The sequence below is a fragment of the Mastacembelus armatus genome, chromosome 4 (assembly GCF_900324485.2).
Source record: "Mastacembelus armatus chromosome 4, fMasArm1.2, whole genome shotgun sequence".
Classification (NCBI taxonomy): Eukaryota; Metazoa; Chordata; class Actinopteri; order Synbranchiformes; family Mastacembelidae; genus Mastacembelus; species Mastacembelus armatus.
In genome coordinates this window covers 2,621,283-2,644,882 of record NC_046636.1, presented here as the reverse complement: position 1 = coordinate 2,644,882, position 23,600 = coordinate 2,621,283, and the positions used below count along the sequence as shown (strand labels likewise).

Genomic DNA, 23,600 nt, shown 5'->3' with positions numbered 1-23,600 from the left:
TGCCAAATCGAGCAGAGTTTTACAGGGTGATATTGGTTCTCAGAATGTTTGTTTTCCCCATATTTCGTACAAACAATGATTGCCTGTGGTGGTTTGAGAGGTTTCTGTGGACCTTCTGATACATTTTTCTGCCCTGAAAACTTGTAATTTTGGCAGAGATTACTGTAATAGAATTGTCTTACTTACTGTACGTGAAGCTGAGGCTGGCAGTGGTACTAGGGGAAAAATAAAGTGATGGAGTTTTGGACCATAAACTGATTGCATTGGCCTCAAACACCATTCAGATTTCCTGCATTTTGGTACCCTGAGTGAAAGGGCAGGGAGGCAGTGGTGGAGAGTTTGGCCACCACCTGTTCACATCGATGCCGTCAAGAGAGAACAAGAAAGAGTGAGTGGAGCGCTGGGAGGCAGACAGGGACTTTCCAGACTCGCCTGCATAGTTTGACAGCCGATCTTCAACTCTCAGTCTCTGCCCTGACATTCGCTCTCACAGCTCAGCACACATCTCTCCACACGTGCACTACCTACCCCTCCCACATCTCCATCCTTGTCTCCTAGATCCACCTGATCTGTTTGACTTGTATTTGTTCATTGCCATAGGTGCAGCAGCCTGCGCTCTAACCGAGCAGAAGACGCCTGTCATTACACACAAAACACAGAGAACGAAATATGATCATAACGACGAGTGAACATCGGGTGGAGATTAGTAAGAGCGTGCATGTCATGCCTTGTGTAGCTCCCTACTCTAAAAAATAAATGGTTTATGTTATATGTTTATGGTACTTAAATGTATTTCTATTTAGCTCTCAGCGAGCAGGTAAACATTTCAGAGTTCAGTCTTGCATTGTGTAACTGGGTCTGCACTGTAACTGTGCAGAGAGTGAACAGCCACAGTGAAAGAAACATCTGACTAAATGAGGGAGAAAATCACCTTTGAAAACATGCTGGTGCATTTCATTCTGTTTGAAAGGTGGTAGCCAAGAAACACATGGCCATTTTCATCCCATAGTAAAGTGAAGCTTTAATTTGAGTTAGTCACAAGTTCCCATTGAGTAAATTTTTGTGGACTCCAAATAAAGCAGTGTAATGCTCAGTAACAGAGAAACTGATAGAGCTGTCAGTGCCTTCGCCTGTTTCAGAAGCTTTTTGCAGCAGCTTGGGAACCATTTTAGCTGTGCTGTGGACGATTCAGGGAACCCCAAAAAGTCCCTGCTACTCTCTGATGACCCAGGAACTGTCAAAGCAGAGCTAACAGTCGGCCGGGCAAAAAAAAAAAAAACCCTAACAAACCTCAGTTTCATGACTGTAGGTTTATTTGGCGACAGTGAAATCCTTTAAAAATTGATTCTTTATATCTTTTAGTCATTACAGTTCTACAGTGAAAACATAATGCTCAGAAAGTGGTTTCAGTTCCTGTTTGGTTCTGCATTTTTAAGGCCCTGATTTACCATCTTAGAATCCATATTGATCCAAGTGTTTTAGCTGCCTAACCTCACCCTCACTCTATTTGCTATGTTAATTTTGTCATGTGTGGTTCCATGCTGATATTCCTGTTTGGTGATGGGGATTGAAATAATCCAAAATGGACACAGATGTGGACAGTGACTTACAGATATCAGCACGTGCAGGCATGGAAAGTATAATGTGAGCATCTATATTGCGAGCAGTTAAGCCAAAACCCTTTTCCTGTTGTCCTGTAAACTAATACCCTTCATCAGCCCAACTATAAACAGGTCATATGAACCATGTGGACATTGTAAACTACAGTGTGCTGTTCTGGGAGCTCATGTTGAACACAGGCTCTAATTGTAGCTCATTCAGCTCCAGTGGGATGATATCACAGATCCACGCCTCTGTCTCTCTCTCTCTCTCTGTGCAATTCTCTGCCTGCCAGTCTGCTTCGAATTGTATTGTGTCTGTATTTTAGGGAAAGACAAACTGGAACAGCGTGAGGAAAGAACAAAACAGTTGTTTTTTTAACAGGTGTGTGTGTGTGTTTATGTGCAGATGAGTTTGAATGACACAATTCAAGCAAGACAGAGCTTGAAGTGAAGATCCCCCTTCAAGTTTCATCACAACACAACAACACGATGATGGACGTGCTGCATAGCAGTGTCTGGAGAGTGGGCTGTTAGCGATGTAGCAGCATGCAGCAACAGTAACTTAAACTAGACCAGGAGGATTGTGAAAACACACAATATTATGTGCTATAGCTCTAAGGTCTATATCACATATAGGTCTCACTCTATAGGTCTTTGCTGACCTCAGAATTACACAGGGTTACTGATCAGCGGGTGGCATTATAAATTATATTTCTGCTAAAATGTGCAGTAATAACTTAAGTGTGTCTGGATTGTGAGGTGATTGACCGTGTCCACATTAGCACTAACATTACTTTATGGATTAGAGCTGCAATGATTAGTTGATTATTCAATAAAAACTATTTAGATTTTTTTTTTTTTTAAAGGAAAAATGACAAAGATTCTGTTGTTCCCTTTTTGGACTAAACAAGCCGTTTGAAGATGTCACCCTGGGCTTTAGGAAATTGTGGTGTTACTATCCAAAAACTTGAGTTGAAAGGCAAATTATCTGACACTTGATGCATATACGTGCAGGATTTACAGACAGAGTTTAACACAGGGACAAGTTGTTGTCAGACATTTTAAGTGTGCCGATGGGATTGGCATGTAAACAGAATAGGTCTAATTCTTTGTGTAGAGCAGTGCGAGTGTTTGAGGATGCAAAAGAAAGACAACATTATAAGCATTTATAATTTCTTCACATTTAGATTTTATGGTTGGTCAACATGTGGTTATGTGAGTCTGATTGCTGCACAATGTGGTAAATAAGAGGTTGAGTTTGGTTGTAAATTCTACCAAGCATGTGTATTTGAGAATAGAGATCATGATGCTTGTACTGTCTCCTGATACACAGTCAACGTTGGCTTCTTTGAACGTGATGTTCCCTAAACCTTCATCAAGTAGTTTTGTCCTTTGGCTGAACATGGTTTGGGTAAGAGACGACTCTCATGACCATGTACACATGTGCAATGGGCTTTATAGTGGCCGCGTGGAGGCAACAGGTACCGCTGCACTTCCCAGCAAATCAACAGTTCTCAGTGAATAACAAAAATAATATTACAGCCTGCTTCTTTAATGTTCTGGTGAATTCATTGCCCAGGTATTTACTGTGTGTAAAGTCTTAACAGAGCCTCAGGTGCTGTAGGCTATTCTTCCCTTGCCGTGAATTAGGCACACAATGAAAGGGCTGTTATTACAAATTAAAACTGCTCTGCCTGTCTAGTCATTTCACCTTCTGATTACTGATGTGAAGAAAAACATTCTCTGAACACTGAGAGGAGCAGCACTGCATTAAAGTGAAGTTTTGGTTTTCTAATGCAGATGAGTGACAATGTAGTTGAAAGCAAAGTAATTGATCTGTCTGGATGTGCAAAGGGGTTGCCAGGTTGGGTCTAAACATTTTTCTCCTGGAGGGAATTCAGCCTGCTTGTCTTTGCCCTGTTAACACACGACTGCTCTAATTTCACTTGGCCTATGATGTGATGAGGGAAGGTGTAACTGACTGTGGTTTTTCTCCACAAACTACCGCCCTTGCTCATGCACACAGATATACACATTCAGTACACTCTTTCTATCCCTCCTCTCTGTTTTTTTCCCTTCTTCTCCATACCTGCCGCTCCTCATCTGTCTTTCTCTGTCTTCTCCACCTTCAGGGCATCTTTCTGTATTTTTGTGTTTGCGGTTGGCAGGAATGTGCCAAAGTTTCAGTGTTTGAAAGTAGTCAACAACAGTGAGAAAGTGATGTTCAGAGAAGGGCAGTGTGACTGCTTTCACTGCTTTCACTGCTTTCTCCTGTAACTCCTGTGGAATCATGACAGTTCCCCACAGAGGCCTTTGGTTTGAGATGCATCAGTGTTTTTTTACTGGGAAACATCAGAACAAACAGCAACGTGCCAGGGAGCAGGTTGGTGACGTGTAGGCCTCACTGGTTTTGGCTTTTTTTGTCTATGTACTCTATTGTAAATGTTATTTAAACCTATATTAAATCTAGCTTTAGAATTTCATTAAAAATTCAAATTAGAAGTCAGAAAAAGATGAAAAAATGGTACATTAAAGAACGTGCCCATTACTGTCAGGCGTCCTTGAAGGGAAAAGGTTTGTAAGTTACGTAAATCAGGTTACACATAATTAATTTAGGTATTTTTACTGCAACCTTTAGATTTCAGAGACCAGAAACTTCACCTCCACCTGACAAAAGTTTCAGGCAGTTATTTATCATTAAAGGCTATAAAATAAGACACACATAAATATTGATAATTATTATGATTTCTTTATTTAACCTCCTATAGATATTGATTAGAAATGGTGTACATTCTGAACAAGAGAATAAACAAACTGACAATAGCAACAAAATAAGAGGAAATTTGATTTCCAGTTTTTTACTATTTAAATATGTGCCTGTGTCATCTATGAACTTTTTATGATATTGAACAGTGAAGCAAGTTAATACCATAACAATATAAAAATCATAATAATGAGACTGTATGACCAGAGAATGCTTTTTACCCAAATAAATATAACAATTAAGATGGGTCAAATGTCAGTGTAAGCTTATTACATTGTCTGATTTCCTTGGTAGATTAAAATAATTTCAGTAACGTTTGTTTCTATATTTTTCTGTGATTAACTGAACTTAGTGCACAGGGAAACTCACATTCTTCCACTACAGTGTATATATAACTTAATGCCTCCATATGATCCTGTGTTGAAGGTCATACAGGTATGCAGAGAGGTCATGGTTGAATAAATGTAGCTCATATTTATACATCTGTCAGGACACAAGCTAAGAGTCTGGTATATGTGAACACACACACACACACATATACACAGAGTCACATTCCTCAGTTTCAAGCATGCATTTCAACAGGCCTTGTGTGAGCAGGAAAGAAATGAAACCACCAAATGCGGCACGTATATCCTGTACATTTAGAACCTTTTTAAACAAATCATTTTTTTTTTCGGGTTGGAATATTTTCTCTGTGGCAGACCCCCATGCTGACAGAGCCTGGCGAACTTCCCAGAACTGAACAATGTCTGCCAGGTTGGCCAAGGAGCTCAGCAGCACCCCCACCACCACCAGACACCCACCGGTGTACACAAACGTCTGGCCCTTCAACCGTCAGGGCTCAGGCCCTGCCTTACATAATGACAGAGAATGGAGGCATTAAGGCAATTTGTTTGATTTAAGTTGTCAAGGCGTCCTGGACCCTGCCCCTCTCAGCTGGTTTTGATACCCTTGGTCGGCCTGTGCGTGTATGTATGTGTGTGAAGTGAAGGAATAAGAGTGGACGGTGTCTCTCTCTCTCACACACACACACACACACACACACGCACGCACACACAGTCTGTGAGGTCCAGGGACAGTGAGCTGTGATAGATCAGGAGGAGAAATGTGTAAGGAAGGAAAAGGTGGAGTAGGGGTGGAGCTGCACAGGACAAGAAGGAAGAGCTGAGCGTGCAGCTGCAATGAAACAACTCTGCTGTGCATGAGTGTCTGTGACTGTCCCTCTGAACTGAACATGAAGGCAGGTGTGGTCACTGGCTGCTCCACTGCTGACCTGCATCACCGCAACAAGACACACTCTGATTTTCAAGTCTCACTCAAAACTTTCAAGGAAATACGGACTGGGCTGGATGTTGTTTAAATTATCACAGCCACATATTCACAAAGTTATGTTGTCTGTACAAAACTTCAGTTTAGTTAAAGTTTGCAGAAGTTTAAGGAAAGTAACAAACACAAATAAGTTAAATATCCTACCAACAACACAGTCGGGCCCCCAGGTTTTTAATACTCACAGGTTCATTTGGTGCCTCAGTGCTGCTGCTCAGTGACGTTTCTGTTTTTTTGTCTTTGCAGAGATTAATATAATTTTTTGATTTGATTTTATTTTAAACTTTTTAGGCAGTTACCCTTTATTAATTTTGGTGTGCAGTTCAGTTTGCACAATAATAAAATATATGTATGTGGTAAAAAAAATTATGAAAAAAATAAATTTAAAATCTGCAAAACATTTTCTATGCTTGTCTGCAGTGGAAGGATTTGTTTATCATTAAAAGCCAAATGTGACAGCGCAACGGTAACTGAGATGGCGAATAAACGATCGCATTCGTAAAACTTAAAAACTAAATGTTCAGTGATCCTTTCACTTCACAGAAAACTGAAGATCAGACAAAAACATCAGATCAGAACATTGTGTTTTCACTCACACGGCCAGAAATGTTCATTCTCAGTTCTGTGGTTGGTTTTGAGGCTTCAGACTGTGATGTTTTGAGAATTTGTTATATCTGGTTGGTAGATGTTGCTGTTGCTGTTGCTGTGTCCACCTCTTGTATTTTCTCTATAAGAAAACGTTGTTATGTAACACACAGTATGTGTCCCTGCACGTTCTCACATAAATATAATCGATATAAATGAAAATGCCAGAATGCGAAGTAAAAGCATGAGTGGAGCGTCACAGGTAATTACACTGAGCTGAGGAGTGTAATTGAACCTGATCAACCTGCTCACTGTGTGTGTCTGTGTGTGTGTGTGAGTGTGTGAGTGTGTGAGCACTATGAGGGGAATAGAGGGCCAGTGTTCTTGGGTCCCAGCTTTAAATAAGGGGTCTTTATCTGGCTGTTTGTGTAGTGCTGGTGTGGAAGCACTAAAGGGCCAAAGTGTTTCCTCTGCACAGACGTGGCTCACGCTGCCTGCTCCAGGTGTGGTGGCCACTAAGCAGCACGGCTTTTAACCGTCACGCCTGATTTGGAGCCTGAGGCCAATCTGGCACACACAGTCCAAGTACGCTGTATCACACAGTCATGCACATGCACATCCATTTCTGATTTAAAGTTAATTTCCCCCCCTAAGTTCCCACCCCACTTGGCCCTCGGCAGTAGAAACAAGCATTGTGGGAGTTGGAGTATTAAGTTTGAGAAGTGAATTGTCTGATCAGATCTGATGGGCTCCAGAAGCAGCACCTGGTCCAATCAAGCTGTGCTCCACTGTTGCCTCCCGTCTTTCAGTGGGGGAGGTGTTGGTAACTCTGTGTGAAATGTGATGTAACTCAAGCACTGATCCTGACATTTGTTGAGGTTTATTCACTTATATCATTGTGATTGAAAATATTCTAAGTTACTGTACCTGTAAATAGTTAGAAGGTATTTTCCTGTCAGGGTCACTTCATTTCTGTCTTGTTTTCATTCTTCCTCTTTACTAGATCTCCTTTGAGTTGGCCGAGTACACAGCCAACGTGGATGGTGTGGGTACCCTGCGCCTCCTGGATGCTATAAAGACGTGTGGACTGACCAACAGTGTAAAATTCTACCAGGCCTCCACTAGTGAGCTGTACGGCAAAGTCCAGGAGATCCCTCAGAAGGAAACCACACCCTTCTACCCTCGCTCACCTTATGGTAATGGACACACATACACAATGTACTGCAGATTTTCATGGATTACCTAATATTTATGCCTTGCACAACTTGTCAGACAGTTGTGTGTGTCCATATAAGGACATACAAACACAGATTGCAGCATGTTTTCATTTTGAGTGTGTGTGTGTGTGTGTGTGTGTGTGAGGGGCTTCAGTTCTCAGGCAGCGTTAGAGCTCTCCACACACCCCGAGGCCAAACGTCTGTCTGAGGACTGGAGTGGCTCTCATTTTAACAAAGACACCTTTATATCCACGGCACTCAGCACTCACTTTCAACACACACTCACCTACAGACGTCCACACACATGCAGGCTGTACACGTGTGTGAGCGATCAGGTTTCATGCTCTCTGTTGTCTAAACGCTCCGCTCACTGACACTTTCGCCATCTGTCAGCACTCAATCTGAGGCTGCATGGGAGACTCATACCATCGTGAGGAGGGCTGCTCCTCTATTAATTATACTTGGGAAGGGGGAGGCGAAGGTTGCCGTGGTGACCTTCCTTCACCTCCAATGTACATCCTGACCTTCAGCTTAATTAACGGGCGCCTCCCTGCTCTCGCTCTGGCATTCACAGGATAAGGGAGGAGGATGATGGTGTAAGGAAAAGAGGGGAGAACTTTTTGTACAAGCCTGCTTTTGGTCAATCAGCAGGAGCCTGCGGTTCACGTTCCTTATGGTGAAATATGATCTTTGGTACCGCTGTGTCCACCAATGCCATGTGGTGTAGTTACAACACTGAATCTTTCTCTTTGAGAAGAGGAGATCTGGGTTTTTTCTCTGCTGTAATGCCACTCTAAGGCAGATCAGACCTAAGTTTTTATTTCTTAACTAAGTGAATAAAACCATCATGTCAGAGTGATAATCCCGTTTATGTGCTGTTGTAGAGGTTGTATCTTTTTTTTGGTGTGAATATACAAACATCTGGGAGTGATGTATTTCTGTTTTACTGTTTGCTGTGTTCCTCTGTCCTCTTCCACTTCTTGTCCCAGGTGCTGCTAAGCTCTATGCCTATTGGATAGTGGTGAACTTCAGAGAGGCCTACAACATGTTCGCTGTCAACGGGATCCTCTTTAACCACGAGAGCCCGAGGAGAGGTGAGCGCACAGCACGGCATGTATTCTGGCTTTCCATGTCAACCACTAAGTCATAGTTGTTTTTGATCTTAATGTGCAAACTGGTTTGTTGCAGCATCTGAAATAGAAGTAAAAACTACACACTGCACAAAAACATTAATACAAAAATCTCCTAATAATGGATGTACAGCTGCAGTAACTATATTAATGCGAAGACATTATAATGTTCATAAAGTGTCACTACAGGCACAAATCTCTCAAAACTGCATATTTTGACACACAGTCGTCAGCAGGTGTGTAGGGACATAACACACAGTTCAAAGCAGCGTGTGTCAATTAATTATGAAACAAATGTAGGAAATGAGTTTAGCTTGAATTTGCGGTGATGTTTTATGAAGGTTTAACAATCCTTAGGTGGTATATACATAAACATAGTTCACAAGTAGAAGTGATTATGTCACACATCAGTTTTTTGTGAAGTCAACATGCAGCCAGTGCACCCAGCTACACCCACAATAAGGCCATAAAACAGGTAAACCATTGTTGAAGTATTCAATTACATGCTCTATATAAAGTTATATTCATTCACTGGTGGAGCCAGGTTTCTCATAACTACTTCACACACACTCTCGCATACCCACACACACATTCTGACACACAGTGAGTGGGTTGTGGTCACATTTTTAATATGTGCTCTGAGCCCTGAGGGTCGCAGGCGCTGGTTTAACCCGATTTGCACAGCACTGCGACCCAAAATTAATGCCACATGACTGAAGCCCTAGTGCTGCACCCAGGTCAGCTACTCAGGTGTTTATGATTTATCCCCTAATGAAGGCCCCGGCCACGACCCCGGCTGAGGTCAGGGGTCAGCCAGTAAACTCTAATGGGTTACCACAGATAGATAGGTGTGGGAACTGGTGTAGTTTACATTCAGGTCAGCAAAGAAGATGATGTGGTCACCATCAAGTTCTTATAATGGAGAGTTGCTGACAGAGCTGAGCTGCTGATGCAAGTGAGCAGGATGGTGTTGTTGTATGACAGGAGGAGTGACCGAGACGAGCAGGGCTGAAACAATTTGCCGATCAACAGAAAATTAATTTACATTAATCATAATAATTGATATTTTCAAAATATGAAAATATGCTTGGCCAAAGCATTTTAAATGCACCTTGGGTTCTGCAAACATTTCGCTGTTTTCTGGCGTCTTATAGACTTAATGATTGGTGAGTCAATCAAAAAAAAAATCCCAAGGGTTTATATGATTAAAAGGCTCTGTGAAACTGAAATCAGAAATGCTTGTATCCTCAGCATTTCTCATCTCATTTCTCAACTCTTTCTCAGTTCAACTCTTTCTGACTCGGCTTCTGGCTTTCCATTCTTGCCACACGGACAGTCTTTCCCCTTTCTTCCTTTCTCTCGGTTCATTTCATCTTCCTCCTCCTTCCTCCACAGTCAGCATTTCTCCAGCAGGCCATTGGGTTTACTCCTGCCACTTCTATTCTCAGAGTTACGGCTGTTGTTGCTCATAACACAGGAACGCTGTGCTGTGATGTGGCCAGATGTCCCACGGCTGCCTTGCTCAACCCAGTGTGACGCTTATGTTGGCTAGATGGGCCAGTGTTTACCCAGGCCCCCAGGGCCTGCCGTGACCCTGCTGCTGCCACACTGAGAGGGCGTTGCACTCAGTCATCCACAGGGGTGCTTTAAAGTGGGGGGGGGGGGGGGCCCATGGCACATTTTATCTTTACTGTAGTGTGAGATGCATAACTATGGACCTGAAACAGGTTACAGCATAGAGAGATCCTAAAGCAGGTTTAGAAAAGTTTTCACACACTTGGTATGTCACATAGAACTGTTGCACACTGTTTAGTTACTGCTAATACTACTAATTTCCTATACTGTGTACTACTGTAGTAATGTAGACTAATTCTAACCACTGTGTTTTAGCTTCTCACCAGAAAAAGTACAAAATAACACACACTTAAACTGCCACCAACATTTTTTTCATTACTGAGCTGCACTCGCTTTTCAGTTACTGTATATTGTGCAACAGGACTCTTAGAAAATAGTGAATTTTAGTTACTCAGGTGACAGCTGAACAAATCAGAACACGAACTAAATGTTTGTGCACCAAAACACCAAAACTATGACCTCACAAAAGAAGCGAGTGAAACACAGATCACCAGACGTATTTTCATCACTCCTCTGTGTTCAGCCACACCCTGAATGTCTGTGTTGACTCTTCCCTGCACCATCCCTATGTGTGTGTTAACTCACAGACAGATAAAGGGTTATTCATTACCTGTGTGCTGCCCCTCCTTTACCCCACACACCACTTATACCTCTGGATAATTAGTCACTAATGAGAGAGGAAGTCCATGATGTCAGGTTCAGTTGTCCTGACATCACCACTCTCCCACTCCCCTCCCACACACAGGAAAAGATGTGATGTCATCGTCCCAGGATGCCAGTGGATGTGTGTGCCTGTGTTTGAGAAACAGATAGATTTGTGCTTTTAATAAGGAGTTTTTCTCTTTAACAAGCTTACTCAGACTTCAGTTCATTGCAACTGCCTAAGTGACCAATCATCTCCAGGGCCCAGTGTGGCCTGGTGTGGTGTGTCACATATTACGGTCCAGAGGCTGCTGGGAATGGCTGGAAAGGGAAGAGCGATTCTTAACACTGGTTTCACTCACTGTCCCTCAACAAGGAGCTCTGTCCCTTACAGTTCCCAGAATGACTTAATCCCAGCAGGAATGCACCTCTGGTTTCTGTTACCATTCTCATAAACACCTGATTGTTCAACCAATAAACAGCTGATCTCCACTGTTCTGCAGTGAAACGTTGAAATCGGACAGTCGGAAAGGACAAATAACCCGGGGAAATCCAGCGCGAAGCAAAGCAAACAGAAGCCTGCATCTGACAGCCGGTTCACACCACAGCTAACTCCTTTCTGGTTGGCTTAATAGTTAGCCATAACAAACAGGTCTCACATTAGCTCTGAAGAAGGGGATTAGCGTTTGCAGGGCTCCTGAATAGACTCCATATTCCGGTGACATATGAGACACTGCCGCACTCCACACTCTGTTGGCGAGAATGATCAAAAGTGAAACCTGTACAAATAACCAGTTCATATGTTTATTTGGTCATCATATTCAACAGACGTACAGCACCTCCAAGTCCCCAAAAATCTAATTTTCACAAAAGAGGCTAAACCCAAGTTTAATTCATAGTTATTAACAGTGTGTTGACCTAAAGCTCTGCAGTAAATCAGCACAGTCATATGTTTTGTGTGTGTATCAACGGTTGCTACTACTGACCAGCCTCAGTTGTAGACTAATCCCGTGGTTTATTTGGGGAAGACCCATCCATCTCTCCACCCTGAGAGCTCTGTGGTTCACGCTTGGCAGTATAGAATAATATACTGTTATGTTAGGAGAGAAGACTGGTTAGCATTGGGGATGTTAGAATAGCACAGCCAAAGTCAATGCTGCCCTTTAAAACACACACAAACAGCTGCTCAGCTTCTACATGCCTTGGATTCATCTTTCTGCTTTCATTGAGGTTGAGCCCAAAAGGTCAGATCGCATGATAGATTTGTAAGACAATATGTTTTCCATTTATTGGAGAGGTTATTTTCAAAGGAAATCTTCAGATGGGATCGACTCGGTCAGGGGGTGCCCAGAGGATTTGGCGGTATCTGGTAAGACTGGACTCGGCACGGACGGTTCACTTTTTTTTTTTGTTTTTTGGTGTTTTGTTTCATTGGGTGTTGATGAGAAAAGGCTAAGTCGGAGCAGCATAAACATCTGCTGAACTGTAGCCAAGTGAAGAGCGTTTGAGAGAGTTTGCCGCCTGAGAGCAGCGTTGATGACAGTCACCCCCCCCCCCCCACCACCACCACCACCAGCTCCACCACCAGTTTGTGTCATGTGGCCCAAAGCTGCTTCCTTGTATCTACGTCTACCTTGGTTTCAGATGTGTCACGTCGTCATTGAGGTTTCTCCCTTCACTCAACTCTGCTGCTACTGTCAAATCAGTGTTTGTTGTCCCAGGTCACCATGGTAACCAAGAGCCTTGTTGACAGACTGCTTGCATTGAGCAGTGCTAATTGCACTGCAAGCATAGGGCACTTATTTGCATCTCTCAACCTTGCCAAGTGCTGTCAGAGGCCTGCACGAGGACAACTGAACCCCAGGATGTTGCTCTAGGGTATTTTACTTTAGTTGAACTTGAGGATCCTACAAGACACAATTACGTCTTTGTTTTCAATACTAGAGTGATAAACTTTGCCTCATTTGCTTATGTTATGCAATTTGGAGGTGGTGTTGTCAGTGTTCAAGCTTAATGATAACATGTATCATCTAGTCCCCTGTCCTTCTCTACACCCTTTCTTTCTTCCCTCACACCTTTGCACACCCTGTGCCATCCATCCATCCATGTCCTTTGCTACCCAGCCCGATTCCAAACCTCCACACCTTTCTTTCCCTCCCTGTCAGCTGAGTCAGCCCAGAACAAGGGCAGCAGTCTGTCAGGTGTGAATAGACACTGTATTGGGGGAGCTGGGCACCAAAGCCATCATGGATGGAATGCAAATATTCTCCCTTCGCCAAGGCTCCAGAGATCAGTCACAATGTGAATTGTGCAATAACAGTGATGGCAGACACTGGCAGGTCTTTAGCCTTAGGAATTTGTCCAACCCCTAATCCTGGTGCAATACCTCCTGCAGGATCCGTCAGTCGTTCTGCAGGTTGGGTACATTGTCCATAACTCGGTACAGACAAATAAGATGGGCATTACATGACGGTGTTCATTCTGACGTAAATGGAGCTGCATAGTCCACCTTAAGCCTAGATAGGACTGAAATGGAAATTAAAGGTTGCATTTTTCACTTGAAATCTACTGCAAAGCCTTTCACTCCCCTGGGCTGTTGCTCAAAGACAGAGTGGGATTATGGGATTTGCAGTTCTGGTTGAATTCCAGAGCAGGTGTGTAAACTGTGTTGAGGTAACCTAAGGGTTTCTATGACAACTTTGTGGCAATCAAAATGATGTGTTGGCCATTTTTTCTTTAGCACCTTGTGAATGCTGCCAGTTGAGACAAGCTCATGATAGAAGATGACTCAGCTGTCAGATATCTGGGAAATATTTGGACTAAATCTTTGCACTCAGCTTTTTTTAATAAAAGTAAGCAATCCTCAGTCTATTTTTGGAATGTGGTTCGTTAGAACAGACGTCATTACTAAGCCATTCCACGTTTTTATCAGGAAAAGGGAAAAGGTAGTAATGTTCAGCAATCAGGAAAAGCCTACACCGGGTTGAAAGTTGGGAGACAATACTTGGCTTAAGAGTAGATGTTTTACCTGTCTGAATATAACATTAAAGATCAACTTAACTGGATCATTCACAACTTAAAATCACTCAACATTTCAGTTTTCTAGAGGTAAAGTGCCATTTGACTGAGCCATGACCACACTACTGTATGTCTTCAAACTAAATGTTACAAAAGAATGACTGGAATAAATCACACTATGGTTGAATCTTAATCAACAAATGCACATAAACATAGACAATAATAATAAAGGATTCTGAGTCAGACGTCTTGAGGTCAGAGTGGCTGCACCATCACACAGCTTGAAGACAGACTTCATAAGTCACCTTTTCTTAACAGCATGGTTCTCACAACAGACACTGTTGAGTAACCAAGAGCCAGCGAAGCCAAAATAAAACCCACAGGCTCCTCCCTGACTCCCCCAAACCTTAGTCCCCAGCTGACAGCTCCCGTCCCCGTCCTGTCTGGACCCACAAGGCCTGGCACTGGATAGGAGACATCTCTGCACGTTTCTCCTTGCCCTCCTCCTCCTACATACTTTAGTCCAGCTGTGCCAACCAAGCCCGTGTCTTACGTTTTTCCTGTCGCTTCTCTTGCCAAAAACTAAAATGGAATGATGGAAAAAGGAAAGAAACGGTTAAGTGAGAATGAGAAAGAGAGGCAGCAGGAGAGTGAGTGTCAGTTTCTGGCATGGGTTTTGCTGTCTGCTCAGTTTTCACGGCCCGTGGTTTTATTACACTTTTTGCCGGGCCACGGGCAAGGTTAAAAGGCCGCCGCTGCTCCGTTTGGACTCGAAACCTCCCGTTAGCCCCCCTTCAGCTCCCCTGGCCTGCCTCCACCTCCTCCTCCTGCCTGTCCTGTGGTGCCGCTGCCAGTAAAGGAAACACATTAACACCAAGCCAGTAACAGAGCAGGCTTTGTCCACAGCCAGGCAGGCTGGTCCATTAGGCCCACTCTCTGGTCCACACCGCACCAATTAGAGGAGGCAGGGAGCAGAGCCACTCCAAACAGAGGTGTGAGCTTTACAAGGAGACTACAGGTGTGCTCAGGGGGAAATAATGGACTTTATATTTGATTGGGGGTACTGTGCTTCGCTGTATTCACTACCACCTTTTTAAGAGCCAACTTGGCTCTACAAAGTTTTGACAACCTGTGTTTAACCTGCAAACTTGAGTTTCCTTTGGATGTTGGATCAAATCAAACCCCTGCTGTCCAATTCAGAACTTAGTTACCAATCTGGGCTCTTGTTACATTCCTTCCCTTTGCTAGGTCTTACTATATCATATATGGAGGGCTGCTACTAATGAAACCCGGAGATGTACAGAGCAGGAAGCGAAAGTGAAGGGAAGATGTTTAGTGCACGTTGAGTTCCTAAATTTCTAAGAGGCAAAACACAACAACAAAGGCTTGAAAGAAGCAGTTACTTGCGAGCAAACTGAAAACATGTAGGACATTATCAAGTTTGAGAAAGTAAAATACTTTCTCTTTGGGTATTACTTTTTAGTTTCTTCAGAAAACATTATAGTGTGCTCTTTATGTTAGTCATTCATGTGAGTAGTCACATGGTAAATATCCTTGACCCTGTGATGAGACCCTGTCAGCTGACATGGATGAGAGCAAAGCTGACAGTCAGGGATGCATCAGTGGCAGATGAATAATTGCTGGTTAACATTTGCCTACAGTTGGCAGAACGGCGGTACCTGTCGGAACAGATGACCTGCCAGGTTAGAGAATGGCCCTGGGGCCAAATGAAACAATCATGCAAAGACAGGATAGGTCTGACATCGGAGGGGGTTTCCATTGACGGTTTGTCTACGCTCTGTTGACACTTGCTAATTCCTAATAAGCATATCAATAATATTGATTTATAGAGCTGAGGAAAAATAGAACAATGAAGATCAAATGCAGTAGACTTGGTTGGTAGACAACATTTGATTATAGTGCCTGTATGATCTAGACACAGAGCTTCTTTTAAACTTTATTAAACTCCAGCTCGACATGGTGACAAAGCAACGTTGACACGGGGGCCATGTGACCCGCTACCAACACACAACATGCTGTACTTTCTCAAATAAGCGTGTCTAACCTTTTCTGGTCTGTTTTTGCTCAGCCTGCCCAGGGCTGTCATTTTCCTATGAAATAATTACTACAAATTTGGTGCATTCGCATGATTGGGTTCATGGGATTTTCCTGTGTCTAAATGGAGGCTCTGCTCCATGTCAGGGCAACAGTGATACAGTGTCGAGACAGAGCAGCGCTGTTATGGCCAGGATGGGTGCACAGCTAAAAGGCAACATTCATCTCAAGCACCACGACTCTGAAAAGCAGCATGTAGGCGTTCTTGAGAGGTCTCAAAGAGGTTCACCAAAGGTTGTGGGAGATTTATGTACAGTAAAGATGTGTGAGATAAAAATAGCCAATGCTTTGATGCAAGCTTCAAGTTTTCCTTTGAAATGATTTTTTTTTTCACATATTTGCCTTTTTGACTTTTGAAGATTAACTCTAATAGACTCCTTAAACCAGGATGGTGGTGATTTTAGATATGATAGCTGAATATTTAGTGTTAATTTCCATCAGTCTAATGCAGTGTTTGGATTGGAGGGCTTGAACATTTATTCACAGACTCTCTGTGGCATCTTTCCTACTGCAGTAGGAATAGAGAACATGATCCTGGCCCTCAGTGTCCCGCCAAAACACCCAAAAAATTCTCTAACCCTGCTAATGGCACAAAAATAGTCATTAGGAGCTCATTTGTTTTTCCGCAGATAATATCACCATGTGTGTCTGCTCAGAATAAGGAGCACCGCTGGGCGATCTGGCAGATGGACTGGTTGTCGATGTGGTGACTGGACAGCACACCGGCAGAGCCAGGGTGGTCCTGTTTGGTTGTGATTTTTCTGTGGACCTTCCCTGTTACTCTTTTTTTGGTGTTGACAGGCTAATGCTTTGAGATTTGTTTTGGCTTCCAGCCCACATTCAACACCGAAACTTTGAATTAGATGAGAAAATGAGAGGGAAGCCTCTAAAAGGATCCTACTTGCTGTAATGTGAGGTGGTAACGAATTGATTTGACTCAGGGTGGCTTTTTGTTTGAGTTTTTACTTTGGCTAAAAAGGGCTTGGAGCAGGAGTAGAGGTTTGGAAGGCTGTGTGCGTGTGTTATGTATAAGTTTTGTATTTCTAAATTCCATTTTCAGCGAGGAGGCCTCGATTTCACTTATCTGCTCGTTTCTCTGTTTCTGACTATCTGTGTTTGTGTGTGTTGGACCAGGCTGAACCTCTGTTATATTTATACCCCATGTAAACTGTAATTGAATTCAGAACATGCCAACCAAGCATTTTTAATGTATGTGTTTTAGGTTCAAACTTTGTGACGCGTAAGATCAGCCGTTCTGTGGCAAAAATTCACCTGGGCCAACTGGAGAGCTTCAGCCTGGGCAACCTGGACTCCAAGAGGGACTGGGGCCATGCCAAAGACTACGTGGAGGTAAAACACACAAAACCATAACTACACACGCAGCCTGAGAAACACACACAAGCTGTGTGCACACTGCTTCAGAGTTGAACAGGGTTCAGATGTGCACATAGCATTAACAGGGCATGTTTTCCCAGATCATTTGAGGCCACAATATGCGATCTGCATGAAGCCTCCTATGATTCTTTGCCAAAAGAGAAACAGAGATAGAGAAAGAAAGGGAGAGAGGGAGAGGGTCGCATGCTGTGAGGCCACAGACTGCACTCTGGTTTCCCACAATTCACCCATGTCCCAGATCCCTTCATGCCCCCATCACTATTCCCTGAACGCCCGCAGAAGAAAGAGAGATATTAAGGCAAGGCCACGTCCTGGGGACGATGACAGAATTACGGTGTTTGTGTTAACGTAATGGTGCCAGCAGCACGCAGAGAAAGGAGTGGGGAGATGAAACGAACAGTTGGGTCGCTTCGTCCAGGAGCAGACAGAGCTCAGTCTTTCTGAATGTGTGTGTTTTTCCCCCAGTGCATATGCGTCTAAGGAAGCCTGCATTCCTAAGTGTGTGTCAAAGTGTGTGATGGGTCAAGGTTGGAACACACGTGTGTGTGTGTGTGTGTGTGTGTGTGTGTGTGTGTGTGTGTGTGTGTGTGTGTGGCGGTAGAGATAAAAGACTCCATGGGTTGCCATGTCGGACAGCAGACCTCTCACAGCAGACCGTGTTATTATTAGGAGGTGATGGTGGCGGAGGTGGTGGGGGGGCTCTTTGAGATGGGAGTATGGGTGAGGAGGTTATGCTGGTGAAGCTCAGTTTAACTGCAGTGGCGGTTCATGCTGTGAAGGTGAGGTGCGGAGGCGTCAGTGATGTCAGAAAGGCATCAGTCAGTGCCTGATGTGACGTTGATCAGTCTGATCTGACGGTAACCACGCTGAATCAGTTTTTCCTCCTGTGGTTGGAGGTCCGGGTGAAATGGGAGTTTTTTCTTTTTCTTTTGAAAGAATGTGTGGTCCATGTGTTATCGTATTTCACTGGGACACAAAACAGCTCCACATCTGACAAAATAAAAGACAGTGGAGTGTACAAAATAGTGTTGATGTGATCTTGGACGTAAAGGTTCACTAAGGTGTGGCACTTCCCGGTGGAATGGTCCAAGGACAAAGTGAATCCTGAAAGCAGAACAGCTGCATGTAAAGTCAATGAAAAGTCCTGAGTGGACACGTGCAGACTCATATTCCCGTGTGATTGACAGTGTTTCGGTAGGAGCGATATCCTGTAGCTAACTACTTCATGACAGACGCAGGAGGATAAGCGTACACAGTCCTTTACAGTGCCACTTTTAACGTCTCGCCACGACAGTCGGACAAAAAGCTGCTCAGTCTCTTTCTCTCAGCTTGTTGTCTAAATTGTCCTCTGGCACTTTTATGAATTTTAATAATTAGAGAGAAAGCTTAGGTGGCTTAAAGTACTGGAATCATTATGTATTAAAAAGCATATTTCTTTATTTACAGTAACTAGCTTAAGTTTTAAATGGTCTTGTGGTCAAATCTGATCAAATAAACAGGCCAAAATTGGAATAGAATTCACCTATGACTCCAGTTTCTGTTTAAAATTATTTTATTTTTGGATTCTGGATTAATTTACCAAGAACAGTGGACATTTTGTTCCTGTCTTCTACACTACTGGTAGTGTATGTCAGTCTGACTGCCCAATTTTACTCATTAGTTGTACTTGTACATTTTTGTGGAACCCTGTGTAGCTGGCTGTGTGTGTGTGTGTGTGTGTGTGTGTGTGTGTGTGTGTGTGTGTGTGTATGTGTGTGCGTGTGTATGTGCAAACACACGCATATGTGCGTAGGTGTGTGTGTGTTTTTGTCCAGGGCACCCTGGCTTGAGATGCTCCAGGTTTCCTGTGGGAACCACTGATATTCTACTTCTGGTGAATCAGGCACCCCCTCACCGTGTGTGTCTCTGGTTTCGGAAAGACGGATTTCGGGAAGACAAACAGCAGCTCGAGGTGCTGTGGGGAAATGAGGTAGAGGAGGAGAGAAGGAGGGGGAGATGGAGGGAGGAGGGGAACAGACACATGTTTGTGGGAGGTTTGTACATTTTGCATAAATGAGCCTTCCTGCTGACGGCTCACCCCACCCTGTAGACCATTAAAGCCACGACTGTCACCGCGACCTCCTCACTGCCACGCTGTCTCACTCTTGAAATACCCATCCAGCTACTGTCAGCAGTGTGTTACCATGGCAAAGCCAAACAACTGGCAATTTGTAAACAGAACCATGTGTGTCTGCTTTAGGCTGACAACTGCTTTTCCTCTCTCTCTCCCAGTGCTTGCCCCACCCAGGACAGGGAAATTGCTTGTAATTGGCTGTGGATGGATTGCGGGTGGCAGGAGGGGCGTGCTATGTGTCTGCTCTAACGACGTTTGAAGGCGTGCGGCTAGCTGGGCATTGTCTCGGCCGGGTATCGGGTGTCCAGACAGACCTGGAGCTGCCCAGCGTCTCTCAGTGGAGTCTTTTATTATTATTATGGTATTATGGAATAATGCAGGGGGCTGAGCACTTTAGTATAAAATCAGCAGATAAAATTATTTCAATCCTCCTGATCTCATTTTCCTCAAAGAGGTTAAGCTTCGGAGTTTTTCAGTTTGGTGACTGTGTTTGAAACATTTGGCTGGCCTTTTTTCTAGTGTGGTTCTCTGGGATTTAGTGAATACATTTCTGTAGCAGTGAAGGAGCAAATGAAACCCACAGAAATCAGTCAGTGAAAGGCCTATCTGAGCAGATAAAGATGTTGGAGCTGGCCATCTTTACCAAGGAATACCATTCTCCCTGTGCCCCCACCCTGAGCTGGCCCATGGTGGGTACAGCTGTATGAAGCCCCCCCTACACCTCCTCCACTTCTGGCCTCAGAGCCATTTCCTGTGCAGAGAAGAGGGCTTGCTGGGAGGGAGCAGGAGCAGACGTCGGCCTCGTGGTTTTGGCCCTTCTTTCTCCTCGGCCTCCATCCTCCCTCACTGTCTTTTTGACTATTTCCTCTCCCGCCTTGTGTGTTTCATTTCTTTTTTTTTCTTTTTTTTTTTTTTTTAGATCCCTCCTGCCTATTAACCTTTAAGTGTTTGTTGTTTTGTATGTCTGAAAAGTTGTCACTAGATCAGTGCTTCTCCAGACTGTTGCTCCATCTTGTGCGGCACTCATTTGGCAAGCAGTTGCCACCCAGTTACCAGATATTTCCTACTGACATGTAATGACGGGCTCTTATTGTTTCCCTGACTGGCGCTGGCGATGCTGCTCATGCTGCTGTAGTGGACCAGAAACTGCTGCCAGATGAGACGTGGCTGACACAGTCTCGACAACCCCTCCTTCCTTCTCTTGTTTTCTTTGCATATTTATTTTCAAAATATAATTACCTGTGAAATTTGGTCTTTGGAAGGAGTTTCCTTGCTGCCTTCAGATGTGTGAGTGTAGTTGCCCCTGTGTGGTGGTAGCTGTCTGATTCCTGGCATTGTGTGGAAGCAGCGAGGTGACAGGACAGCCCTGATGGTGTCGTTTTTCACCTCCTTTATTTTTCTTATCCTTTTTTTTTTTTATGCTGCAGCTGCCTCTCAGTGCAGTAATGGTTACAGATGAGGCTAATTAGCCAATCACAGCTCAGATCAAGGCCAATCACAGATGATTGATGAGAGTACTGGGCCATTCATCACATGTTTTTGGCCTGGGAGGTGACAGCGGGGGCAGGCTCGGGAACTTGTTACAGTAAGGTGGACATTTATGTCTACATTTGAAAGTTTTTGCTGAGGTGCTTATCCAGTGCAGCTCAGCAGACACAAAAACACCTCATTATGTTTCTGAGAAACAGTTGGTATAGATGTTAGACTTGATGGACACTGGATGTTGAGCTGAGGGTGTCAGACGAGATGTGTCAGTTTTGGGGACGATTGATCCTGACAAGTTTTTCTATGTGTGTACACTATTTTAAAAACAGATGAGATAAAAGAAAACAAACATGTTTTCTATTAGCTTATGCTGCTTATATTTAATTCAGTCAGGTTTTATGGACTACAAAGCCAAGGTGATATCATTTACACAAGATGGGTCAGTTCCAACTAAGGCTGCAGCTCATGGTTATTTTGACTACTGTTAATTCTTCATTGGGTACATAAAATGCCAGTAAATGGTCTGGCATGCAGTGGAAAGTGTTTTGTCCTCCTACTTCATCCTCAGGATGTGGACAGGCATCAGTGTTATGATCTGACTGTAGGTGTTTGCTGGAAGTTCAGTTGCTGAAATGTGTCATTATACTGCAGCCTTTCCTGGATTTAATGTTTGAGTCATTGTTACAACGGTGGTAGAACATTTTCTTATGCATTAAGATTTTGTAAAGACACCATGTGATCTACCACCACATTATCAGGAAGGCAGTACAGTTTAGTCAGTACAGGTGTTACTGAAATGTGCATTTATAACAGCTGAGTAGTTATAGAGGGCGCTGTTGCCTTGATACATGTGCAGTCTGTGTTATAGACGTGTGTGTGTGTGTGTGTGTGTGTGTGTGTGTGTGTTGTTTGCATGTCTGGATCTTTACAGCAGTGATTCAGGGAACTGATAAATACCTACAAGTTGCTGCTGTTAGGATTTAACGAACACAGCTGGAGTAGTAAAGAGCTCAAATGGGAGCTAATAAGGCAGAGGAGAGGGAGCATTAGGTTTCATCACCAAACTCTCCTGACTTCTACTACAACACCCCAGTTCCTCTTTCAACCTCTGCCAACCCGACACACCCACCGTGGCGTAATCATAATGTCGTCTTTAGACATTTGTGCGTATATGTGTGTGTGCTCTGCAGAGGGGTTGGCTGATAGAAGCTACTGTCATGGTGACTTGGCATCAGACACAAGCAGGAATAGTAAGTGACAGCAGCTGTCTTAATGCTTGTGTGTGTGTGTGTGTGTGTGTGTGTGCGTGTGTGCGTGTGTGTGCGTGTGTGTGTGTGTGTGTGTGTGTGTGTGTGTTTTCAGGTTTTGTGGTGCTAATTGCAGGTGAAATGTGACTCCTGGCTTTAGCAGCAGCTCAATAAACTGGGGTTTGCCCCCCTGTGGCTCAGAGCAATAAAACCCCACTAAAAGTCCTGCAGCCTCATATGTGAGACACACATTAACACATGTTGAGCCTGTTTCACTAACATGTACATTTATCAGAGCATGAGGGCTAAATATTCTCAAAATATTCTAAAAACATTTCATGCCAGACTGAGTATATCTGATCCCAGGTCTGAAGAGTTTTATTGATCTGTGCAGCCTCTCAAACCTGTCCTTTGGAACATTATTGCAGCTGTGGACAACAGGCTTATATTTTAAGGATTTATAATTTAAATGGGTTACAGATGGATAATGAATACAGAGATGATGCTTATACTGAAAAGGGATTGTCTTGCAACAAGCACAGCTCAGAAAACACTTTTGTTAAAAGAAAAATAGGAAAAAGAATTAAATGAGCCAAATTTTTGCTTTAGATTCTATCTCAGAAAATAAAAACCTGCCCTTCATAGTCACAATAGCTTTTTTAGGATTATTAGATTTTTTTGTCTTCTTATCGAACCGTTTCAAAAATCCTTATACTAAATTTCTGAGGGTGTGTTGCTTAGATCAAGTCTTAAAGGTCAGATTGTGATTTGTGGTGGCATGATTATAATGGTACTTTTTCCTCCCTTCATAACAAACACTAATAAATTGCTGGATTTTTTTCTTTTTTGAACAATAAAAGCCCAAAGTAAAGAGCCCCACATATCCTGAAGCCTTTGTCCACTCAAGATTTGGGTATTTGATGCAGCACCCTTCTTTTTGCTGCTCGTGGAGTTCACAGTTTTGTTATAACTCATTAAGTGGATTATTTTTATCTTAAGGATTTGAATGAAAGCAATTGTCACACATGTTGGCTTTGGTGGGCTTTTGTTAATAGAAGCAGAGCACTTACAGGTAGACAGAAGAGAGTTACACTTGGATAAAAAGCCAGGAAAGGTCTGTAGGAGGTGAGATATGGCAATAAGAATAATGAATTGGTGAGAGACTTAAAAGAGATTTGCAGGGAGGCAATCTTGCCCCATCTTTCCTCATGCATCCAAATCCTAAATCATCAAACATGGGGTGAGTGTTTACTGTGGCATCAGACCAGAGGGACAGAGAGTGGGCTTCAGGGGGAGTCACGGGACAGCGAAATGTAGAGTATTTTCA

At 43.4% G+C, this 23,600-nt stretch overlaps 1 protein-coding gene across 2 annotated transcripts in view; it reads left to right on the top strand.

Moving 5' to 3' along the window:
- The window catches only part of gmds (GDP-mannose 4,6-dehydratase), a 132,940-nt gene that overhangs the window by 33,974 nt on the left and 75,366 nt on the right, over positions 1-23,600 (top strand). For both annotated transcript variants that reach the window (XM_026322875.1, XM_026322874.1), the window contains exons 5-7: positions 7,280-7,472; positions 8,483-8,587; positions 17,256-17,383. In XM_026322875.1, coding sequence (XP_026178660.1) covers positions 7,280-7,472; positions 8,483-8,587; positions 17,256-17,383 — 426 coding nt within the window. The remainder of the gene's footprint in view (positions 1-7,279; positions 7,473-8,482; positions 8,588-17,255; positions 17,384-23,600) is intronic.